The 11,333-nt window shown below is 40.5% G+C and overlaps 1 protein-coding gene across 1 annotated transcript in view; it reads left to right on the forward strand.

The window, feature by feature from the left end:
* B4GALNT4 (beta-1,4-N-acetyl-galactosaminyltransferase 4) overlaps window positions 1-9,953 on the forward strand; it is a 152,583-nt gene extending 142,630 nt beyond the window's left edge. The window contains exon 21 of the mRNA XM_073604683.1: window positions 5,441-9,953. Within this exon, the coding sequence (XP_073460784.1) occupies window positions 5,441-5,558 (118 nt within the window). The 3' untranslated portion in view covers window positions 5,559-9,953. The remainder of the gene's footprint in view (window positions 1-5,440) is intronic.
* Window positions 9,954-11,333: the final 1,380 nt, after the last annotated feature.

The following is an 11,333-nucleotide window of genomic DNA, read 5'->3' on the forward strand; positions in this document are numbered from 1 at the left end:
GATTTTTCACTTCTTTCCTGGTCATGTAACCACATATAGGAAGTTTGAGAAAATCTCTCCAACCATTTCCCCATTTTTGATGACCCTTGCCATCTGTTATAGACGGCAGTAAAAGTCGCCAGAGGCGTAAACCATTACCCACCAACGTTTTGACTGAAGTTTTGTTTTTTTCCACCTCCTGGTTCCTGGTTATGTCAAGCTCAACTGTAAGCAGTTAATTCAGCAAACTTCCCTCCATTTTTTTTTTATAGACTTGGATTCTAAACTATATTATACAGTGAAGACTTAAGTATTTCCACTGCTAGGCTACTTTCTGTTGAAACTTAAGTCATCTGCTAATGCTTATTTTGGCTATACAATGTTCCAGGCAGTTGGTTGTTCCTGGAAAACATTGTGTGACTTTTCAGTATATTTTATTACATTTACTGCAGACAGCTGAAAAAAAAAAACAGAACTTTAACTTGTTACATTCTTGTACTAAAGCTGAATTCCAAACAAATAAAAAATAAATATATGTGGAGCACCAGACAAGCTTTTTTTTTTTTTTTTTTTTCCCCTGCTGGTTTTGCACAGAGTAAGGAAGGGATGGGCCTCTGTAGGGCATTTACTTGTATCTCACTTTGGCTGAGAAATCACCTTCACGTTTCTCCCTGGAGACAGGTAGTACCCTGTTTCCCCCGAAAATAAGCCCGGGTCTTATATTAATTTTGGCAACAAAAGACACAGTAGGGCTTATTTTCAGGGTAGATCTTATGTCATGTGCTGTCTTCTCTCCCCCTCTCCCTCCCTGCCTGTCAGGAATCCCCAGTGGAACCGAGTAAACGTGGTTGTAAGATCCTAGAATCCCACTCTATTACAGTATTATATATTGTAAACTATGTATGTTTCTGTAATATAATTGTACCAAAGTAATATAATTGTGCCGTGATCCGCCAGAGCTCTCTTCCCCGTTCCGAGCACTGCAGAGGGGGGGAGGGGCCTCCGAAATCTCCCGCTGACAGCTGGGAGAAGAGTTGGGGAGCAGTGGGAGGTCAGCTGAGCGCCGCTGTACCTAAGGTATTTGGCACAATTAGATTAGAGAAACATACACAGTTTACATTATATAATACTGTAATAGAGTGGATTCTAGGATTTTATAACCACTTTAAACTAGGGCTTATTTTCGGGGTAAGGCTTATATTGCAGCCCTCCCCGAAAGTCACAGTAGGTCGTATTTTCAGGGTAGGTCTTCTTTTTGGGGAAACCTATATAACTCCAAATGAAAGATATAACACCAACATGTCAAAAAAAAATAAAAATAAAAAACAGAATCACTGAGTTGGAAAAGGGATCACCCCCTTATGTCAGTATTTTTTGGGACCACCTTTTGCTTTAATTACAGCCTTTAGTCTGTTGATATGTCTCTACTAACTTTGCACATCTAGACTTTGCAATATTTGCCCACTTTTCTTTGTAGAACTGCTCAAGTTCAGTTAACCACTTACCGTTTGGCTCATGCAGATATACGCCGGCAAAGTGGCACGTTCCTGCAAAATGCTGTATGGGTACGTCGTCCCCTTCAAGAGCCACCGGAGGCACGCATGTGCCCGCTGCATGGCAGGGGACCCGCCGCGCGATCGTAGGCACGAGAGCCAAAACGGGGATTTGTGTGTGTAAACACACAAATCCCTGTTCTGTCAGGGGAGAGGAGACAGATCATTTGTTCCTAGTAAGTAGGAACAGCGATATGTCTCCTCCCCTAGTCAGTCCCATCCCCCCACAGTAAGAAACACTCACGAGGGAGAACATTTAACTCCTTGATCGCCCCTTGGTGTTAACCCCTTCCCTACCAGTGACATTTACACAGTAATCGTTGCATTTTTATAGCACTGATCGCTGTATAGTTGTCAGTGGTCCCAAAAATGTGTCAAAAGTGTCCGATCTGTCTGCCGCAATGTCGCAGTATCGCTAAAAATCGCAGATCACCGCCATTATTAGTTAAGAAAAGTAAAAAAAAAAAAATGCCATAAATCTTTCCCATAGTTTGTACACACTATAACTTTTGCGAAAACCAGTCAATATACACTTATTGCAAATTTTTTTTTTTTTTTTTTACCAAAAATATGTAGAAGAATATATATTGGCCTAAACTGATGAAGAAAATTTGTTTTTAAAAACATTTTTGGGGAAATTTTTTTTATAGCAAAAAGTAAAAAATATATATATTTTTTTCAAAATTGTCGCTCTTTTTTTTGTTTACAGCGCAAAAAATAAAAACCGCAGAGGTGATCAAATACCACCAAAAGAAAGCTCTATTAGTGGGAAAAAAGGACATCAATTTTGTTTGGGTACAGCGTCGCACAACCGTGCAATTGTCAGTTAAAGCGGCGCAGTGTCATAACGCTAAAAATGGCCTGGTCATTAAGCAAGAAAATCTTACAGTCTGTAAGTGGTTAAAGGAGAAGTCCACCCTGAGCTTTTTAGGCTGGGCTTCTCGTAAGGGTTACAGTAGTGCAAGTCATTTTGCACTCCTGTGACCTGTTTTCAGCAGAGAGCGGTCTGAAGTCCACTCTCCGCTGACGTCATTGCAATCAGGCAAGGCAGTGCGTCTTCCCGACTTAGAAAGTCTGGATCCGCCAGCTGCCTGGAAAGATGGCAGTATCAGCCTCTCAGCGAATCGCTGAGACTGTCACTCTCTGCCTCTCCACAGCTCAGCACTCCAATGAGCGTGGAGGAGCAGAGCAGGAGAGATGCTGACTGACAGTCAGCATGTCTCCGCTTGGGGATGTGAGAGAACCGAGCCATCAGCTGTGTTTGTTGGTGTTCGGTGGCTCGGTTCTCAGTGCAGAGACGCCGGGGGACAGCTGCAGCATTGGTCTGATGCTGCATCCATCTAGGTAAGTATTAATATACAAAAAGAAAAACAACCCATACTTCTCTTTTAAATTTGATGGTGACCGTATGTGGACTGCAGTCTTCAAGTCATTCCACAGATTTTCAATGGGGCTGAAGTTTGGGCTCCGATTAGGCCATGCAAGGACATTCACATTTTTCTCCTTCAACCACTGTGTGGTCATTTTTGGTTTGTGCTTTGGGTCATTGTCATGTTGGAAGGTAAATCTTCTTCCCACTGATATCTTTCTGTCAGAGGGCAGCAGATATTCCTCAAGAATTTGATGGTATTTTACCCCATCCAGTTTTCTTCTATCTCGACAAGTGCTCCAGTCCCTGCCGCAAAGCAACACCCCCATAACAGGATATTACCACCTCCATGCTTTACTGTAGGAATGATGTTATTTAGAAGATGAGCTGTATTGGACTTCCACCAGACAAATGGTTTGGTGTTGAGGCCAAATAATAAAATTTTAGTCTCATCTGACCACCCTGAATGCAAAAGGTGATATGGTCAGATGAGTCTAAAATTTAATTATTTGGCCTCAACACTAAAAGATATGTCTGGCAGAAATCCAATACAGCTCACCATCCAAATAACATAATTCCTACAGTAAAGCATGGAGGTGGTAATATCCTGTTATGGGGATGTTGCTCTGCAGCAAGGACTGGAGCACTTGTCGGGATAGAAAAAAAATGGGTGGGGCAAAATACCGTCAAATTCTTGAGAAAAAACTGCTGCCCTCTGCCAGAAAGTTGTCATTGGGAAGAAGGTTTACCTTCCTACATGACAATGACCCAAAGCCCACAGCAAAAATGACCACACAGTGGTTGACGGAGAAAAGGTGAATGTCTTTGCATTGCTTAGTTAGAGCCCAGACTAAAACCACATTGAAAATCTGTGGAATGACTTGAAGGCTGCAGTCCACAAACGGTCACCATCAAATTTAACTGAACTTGAGCAGTTCTGCAAAGAAGAGTGGACAAATATTGCAAAGTTAGTAGAGACACATATCCCAACAGACTAAAGGCTGTAATTAAAGCAAAGGGTGGTTCAACAAAATACTGATATTAGGGGGTGATCCCTTTTCCAACTCAGTGATTCTGTTTTTTATTTATTTTTTTTTTTTTTTCTGACATGTTTGGTGTTCTATCTTTCATTTGGATGTCATAAGTTACACTAGTAAATAAAGCTGGATAAAACAAAAATGGTCTGTCTTCATTTCAGGCTGCAAAGCTACAAAATGTGATTATTTTAAGGGGGGTGATTCATTTCTATACCCACTGTGTGTTTATGTATATGTATATGTGTGTATATATATATATATATATATATATATATATATATATATATATATATATATATATATATATATATATATATATACACATACACATATCTATGTGTGTGTGTGTGTATATATATATTAATTAGTGTGTGTGTTCAGGCACCTTTTACTGTAGGATGACAACACTTTGTTCCTGTGCCAGTGGTGCCAATTGGTCATTTCAAAGTGCTTTACAAAGGAATGGTCCACCATCAGTGAACCCAGCCTGAGAAATACCATAGCCTGGAAGGTATACATATGGACAGGACGAGGCCGCACAAGAACAGCATTGCTGAGCTGTAATCAATTATTAAAAAAAAAAAGTGAATTCTATATTTTTAAAAGGGGAAAAAAAGGCAACGGTTTGATATACAGTGCTCTAGCAAACTACGTCATTCAGTTACGGGTTACATCTACTTTAACAAGAAGAAAAGTAAAACTCCCATATGAACTAGTACACAACATGACAAATTAAAGGGTAACTCCACTTTCGTGGGGGGAAAAAAAAATAGCAAATAAAATAATAATAAACAAAAAATAATATAGTGTATACAATTGCGACACAAGTCATATTGTAATTGAATGTTATTAAAAATGAACTTTCCTTTTTAATCTGCTGCCGCTGTAATTTTCTGAAACTGCAATGTAATATGGCTACCTGGAGGAGTTCTGTACACAAAATGTGTACTGACCACTCCCCGGAAACTTCATTTCCTGCTTGTATGGTTGGCTCACCAATTTTCTCAGAAGTCTGCCTAATATACAAGTCATATTTCAGGCATCCCTTGCAAACAAAAATGTCATTTTTGGTGAGATACTCCCAATAGGAAATTACGTCTAAAGGGATGCAGGCCCAGTAGCTTTCCTCATTAGTGTCCTGCAGCTGCCACAGCTGACTGGTAAATATGAAACCACTTTCATAGTTTGTTATAATCCTTGTAATGTACACAGATCACCCGGAAGGGAATGTTTTTTTCTCAACAAATGTGGCGTTACGCTTTAAGGAAAATATTCCACTTTAAATAGAGGTAGATCAGTATCCTCCAGCATATAGAGTGTAGAATGATCCTATAACGTGCTGTCAGTGTCATTCTCTCATGGTCACCTTCAAAAACTGATGATTAGCTTAACAGTGTTAAACTTTGGTGTTTTTAATTTCTTTTTTTCCCCCGATAATTTAGCAAAATGATTGGGAACTCTTGGGATGCATTGTTAACTTCTGTGTCTGGAAATTTTTACAGGGTGCTACAGAATGGGCTTGAAGTTGAGCGACTGCGTTTGAGGAACTTCTTCCACTACTATCACTCCAAGAGAGGCATGTGGAACACACAGAGCCAAGAAACCGCTGCCAAGGACTGACGTGGCGCCAAATGGCTCTGTGACCTTTAGTCCCTTTTTGGGCCCCTCCCCAATTTGTGTTCGTCCAGAGGGGGTGGCTGTTATGTTTAATAACCATGGTGTCGCCAGAGAAACCTGCAGGGCTTGGCTCTGCACTTTACTGCAGGCTGCTCTGGTTGAGCTGAGTAGGTTGTGATACTCTGCAGGAGATGACTAATAAGATAATTTATTCAAGTATGTCTACTTGAATAGGGGAATTGGCTTTCCCCACAAGCTGAGTGCAAGTTGCCAGTACTTGTTTGTAGGAGATACGTTGCTATGTATTTTCAAACAGCAGAATGGATAGACAGGAGAAAAGGCCTTTTTATTTATCACAAAGACTTTTTCATGCCAGCACGTTTTTATGTTATGTTTTTAAGTGTTGACCAACCTTCTGGCCATTCTTTTAATTTAACAAATTCCTTAACACTGTGGAAAATGTTTCAGGTAATACTAATGCAATGTGCATTATCACCTGCATTTCTGCTATGCATTCTTCTTAACGACACATACAGTATAGAACTGCAGACAAACAGAAATAGAATTTTTAGAATTACAGAAGAAGCTAGGACATTTGCTTGTTGCAGTAATCACCAGTCAGATTTTTAGATGGTAACAGAAATGCCATTTATTCATTAAGATATTTATTTAATAATTAGAAAAATCACAATTTCATTGTATTTGGGGTAGGTGAGGGTCCTTTGTGGATGTTTAGTAGTTCCCCCATAGTGCATATATATATACAAATGAAGATGTAACACATTTAAAAAATGTGGTGCCAAATAATACATTTAGGTGCACACCTTGTAAACCACCTACTGCTGCACGAATATCAGTGCAGGCCTGCTTAATCAGCAGAAGTAAGGTGATGTGTTCTACATAAGCAATGTGATATACTGAAAGGCCACAAACCAATAGTTTATTCCTTCAATATGGTGTCCATAGATGCATTGTTTGGTACAAACATACTACATTTTACATGTATGTAACGTCTTTGTATATGTCACTGGTTCTCAACTCCTGTCCTCAGGACCCACTAACAGGCCAGGTTTGCAAGATAACTGAAAAAAAATCACAGGTGATATCATTTGCTGCTCAGTAATTGCAGTATTCTACTCTGCATCTCCCCAAGGTAATACTTAAAATCTGGCCTGTTGGTGGGTCCTGAGGAGAGGAGTTGAGAACCACTGGTATATGTGGTTTAAAGGGCTAGAGGGGAGGGGCCAGGAGATGCAAAACAGACAGGAGTTTGTCCTTTTGATATGTCAATTATTCAAAGAAGGCTTTTTCTGTTTTTTTGGGGTATTTTTTGTGAAGAAACTGCAGTCAACTTAAAGCGGGAATTAACCCTGAAGAGGAAGTTCAGCTTCATACCCTCCTCTTCTAACTTTGGCACTTTTTTGGGTTTGGGAGGAGAGTAGGTACCTAGTTTTGACAGGTACCTGCTCCCACTTCTGGTCAGATCGCCTTAGCGATCCATTGGAAGTTCTCCCCCTGCCTGCAACCTTCTGGAACACGTGACAGGTCCCAGAAGGCTGTGGGGCCATTCACAAAGCATAGAGCAGCTCATGCATGCACAATGGGCAGTCAGCTGTGAAACAGCAAGGAGTCACAGCTGGCTGCCCACAGTAAACATGCGGGCACCAGTGACCTGAAGACCAGTGAAGAAGCAGTTCTATTGAGCACGGTGCTGGACCCCTGGACAGGTGAGTGCTCTTTTATTAATAATCAGAAGCTACAGTATTTTTTTCTTTAAAGAGGCTAAAGAACCACTATAAAGGGAATGGAACAGTTAGGAATGATGGGAATCTGAATAGATTGATGCCCTGTACACACGATCGGACATTCCGACAACAAAATCCATGGATTTTTTCCGACGAATGTTGGCTCAAACTTGTCTTGCATACACACAGTTGCACAAAGTTGTCAGAAAATCTGATCATTCTGAACGCAGTGACTGTAAAACACGTACGTCTGGACTATAAACGGGGCAGTAGCCAATAGCTTTCGTCTCTTAATTTATTCTGAGCATGCGTGGCACTTTGTGCGTTGGATTTGTGTACACACGATCGGCATTTAACCGATCAGATTTTGTTGTCGGAAACTTTTATAGCCTGCTCTCAAACTTTGTGTGTCGGAAATTCCAACGGAAAAAGTCAGATGGAGCCCACACACGATCAGAATTTCTGACAACACAAACCGATCGCACTTTTTCTGTCGGAAAATCCGACCGTGTGTACAGGGCATGAGTTGTTTTTGAAGTTACAGGGTTTGGGGCTCTCATCCTATCTTCATAGCTTAATAAGTCATTGACCTGAAAAAAGCATTCAGCCATTGAAGTATTGGGACACTTGATGAGCACATTCTTGTTTCAGGACAGTGAATTGGTCAGTACTTGGAATGGGTTAAGATGACTGCCATAAGGCATCCTTTTCTACAAAAACAGCTTTGCAATGCTGGTATCCTTTTAACAAAGTAGAACTGTAGATTAGATTTTAGCTGGACTAACTAATGAATTCTGATGTCTGTTTGGCTGCTGTAGGTTATATATTTATTTATATTCACATATCCTTTTACAGAGAACATTTTAATCCAATTGCATCAGCACTTGAACTAACAGGAGTTTACAGTCTAATACCATGCGTGCATGCACATACCTATGCACAAGCACACACAGTAGGGCAAGGTAGATCGAAGTCTGTTTACCTGCCTGTATGTCTGTGTTGTGGGAAGAAACAGAAGTTCCATAATCCCACACAGACTTCATGCAGATAATGTAGAGCGGCAAGGCAACACACCTTCTAGTCTTTGTGCTCCTTTGTGCACATTGTGTCTCAATTAAGATATGTTATTGCATAAAACTCAGTGTGTCCTACTGCCAGAAAGTTTAAGGGTCTGTTTCACACATGTGGAAAAGAGAGTTGTAAAAATAATTCAAACCAAATTTACTTGCAATTAGCAAAGTATGGGCATTTTTTTAATAGCATTAAATCTTCATCATATTAAATCTACTTGAATGAAGGGTAGGAAAATTCCTTGCAGTATACAAACTGACCACTGGGTGTCTCAAAAGGACACCTATAGAAAGGTACGCACTTTGCATATAACTGGTGTTCTTACCAGTGAGCAAAGATGACCACATGGTGTCACTGTATGATATGACTTGGGATGCACCCTGCATAACAAAATCAGATTATCTCCTAGTTAGTCTGTGATACCTTTTAATGTAATGACATGCTAAAATGAGAATGCCCTGCTTGTGGAAGTACCCCCAATATGTATCTCCAAATATGTGCCTAATAGATAAATCTGAATGTAAGCTAAAAGGGTTTACTCTTTTAATAGGAAATCTTACTTTTATGGCCTCATACACACAGGTTTGGATGCAGGAGTTTCCTATTGGGCATGGAGCATCAGGTGGGGCCTGAACATTGTATGCCATGTACCGTTCGGCATGCCGCAAAAGTAAATGCATTCCAGGCCTATTTGTATGTAAGAAGCCATTTGCCTTGGTAAGTTTATCTGGACTTAAGTTGAAATTATAGGTAAAGTAAGACAATCGTAATTATAGGAATTATTATGTTTACTTTTTCCAAGGAATTTTTTTTCTCTAATATAAAGGGTCAATATATCCAAACTTGAAATTTTAATGCTGAGAAGATAGTTGTGGGTTGAATTGCATCTGGCTTGTATCTCTTGGGGACTCTAGTAGCAAGATTTCTGTGATAGGAAAACCAGGTCTGATTGTCTCACTCAGTCATTACAGGAGATCCTCACTATATATTTGTTTTATATTCTGAAGAATGCAGCAAGATGGATAATCGTTTTGCTGGATCAGGGAGACTTCATAATTGTGAACCCCATGGTTGATACAGGACAAGCACAGATACAAGTAGCCTGTGAGTGATTCAACCCACCAGCATTTTCTCCATAGTTGAATTAATCCAATTTGGATAAACTGTTTACAGCAAGCTTGATGCTGCCTATTAGTAGCATATACATATCTTGCAAAAAAGTAAAAAAATAAATAAAAAATATCTAAATTAATACCTTTTGGAAAGTCACAATTACATAAACGATACAAGCTCACGTACATGTTTACAGAAGATTCCCTGGCGTTCTAGGAACCAGGTGATGGATAGCATTATACTAGTTGCTATGTTTGCAGCATGCTAGATGGGATAACGGCAGAGGAATAATCCCATCCAAAATATGTTCCTCTTAGATTATTGTACAGTGTCATCTCCTGCTCAGATCTAGCTATGCTCAGCATTTACAATGATTTCTGTGAAATTAAAATGTAGCAAGAGGTTTTTAGAAGTTTTAAATATTTTTTTTCTTTTTAAACTAAAATAAAAGTTTTCAGTTTGGCTTTTATTTGTCTTGCAGTTTTTATTTGCATTTCTTTACAATAAGTTATACAAGAGATTATTGCTTACCCGCTCAGGGCTTTAGTTTTTATCTAGGGGTAATTATGTAGCAGCCGATCCCTAAAGTCCATGTTTTTTTGATGTAGCTAATAATATGGCATTGCCCTTTTGTAGTACCAGCAGTATTCTCAAAACTCCTTGAATCCTCCCTTATTTCTTGGACAAAATGCCTAATAGATCAAATTATCAGTCCCAGGAAATGTTTCCCAACCAACAGTCTGCTTTGGACATTTTAAATCTTATTTGTGATCGATCATAGAGCAGGGGTGCCCAACCTCTGACCTGCAGGCCCTCTAATGTGGCCCGCAAACTCCTGCTCTGGGATGGGGGGTCGGCAAGCCCAGATTGCTGGTTCCTGACCCTCCATCCCAGAGCATCAGTGTTGAGAATGGAGTCTGTAGTAGAGGAAGCATGCGGCTGCAGTAGAGAGCAGTGCGGATGCTTCCTGTATAGCACTGGCTCCTGACTGCAACAGCCAGCGATACCTGCAGGGTGATTCCTGAAGTGAAGATTGTGTTTAAAGGTCAGGTTTTTTTTTTTTAAATTAAAATCACATAGCAATGGGCATATTTGTGCTAGTTCTGCGCTGCTTTCAAACTGATCCACAGGTGCAGCACAGTGCACCTGTGAGTTACCTGCACTGAGCCATAGACTTCTGTTATTACATGCAGGTTTGGTGTGCTTTCTGCACCACACCTGCAGGATATAATAGAAGACTACAGCAAACTGCAGGTAATCCGCAGGAAAGCCACAGGTGCACTGCGCTGTACTCGTGGTGCAACCACAGCGTATTAGTGTGAAAGTAGCCTTATGCCCCTTTCACAGGATCCGTCTGATTGGGTCTGCCCATCCGTTTTTCAGGCGGACCCAATCGTACCCGCTATTCACCTCTATGCTGACTTGTGTCTGTTTACACCTGCCTACCTCCAATCCGATTTGCTAAAAAAACACAGAAAGGGATCCGTCCCCTTCTGTCTGATCCGTTTGGAGGACCCATAGAGTAGAGCCGGCTGTGCAGAGTGGACACTGATCTGTCATCCACCCGCTCTGCTCATTGTGGCCTGCCACTGGTTACCAAGTTGCTTAAATGGCCCTAGCTCTTCAAAAGGTTGGGCCCCCCTGTCATAGAGCAAGAAGGTTCAATAGCAGGGGCACAAGGAATCAGACCACCCTATCACACATGATTTAGGATTGATAGCAGGGGATTATATGTAACAGATTAAGCTAACCTTTTACACAATTGCAGTATCTGATGTTTAGCAGCAGTTTTAATTGTTCACTGACCCTGTTATTAAAGGCCTTCTAACCCTTCAGTAGTAAATTTGGG

This window comes from Aquarana catesbeiana, linkage group LG11, assembly GCF_042186555.1.
Source record: "Aquarana catesbeiana isolate 2022-GZ linkage group LG11, ASM4218655v1, whole genome shotgun sequence".
Lineage (NCBI taxonomy): Eukaryota > Metazoa > Chordata > Amphibia > Anura > Ranidae > Aquarana > Aquarana catesbeiana.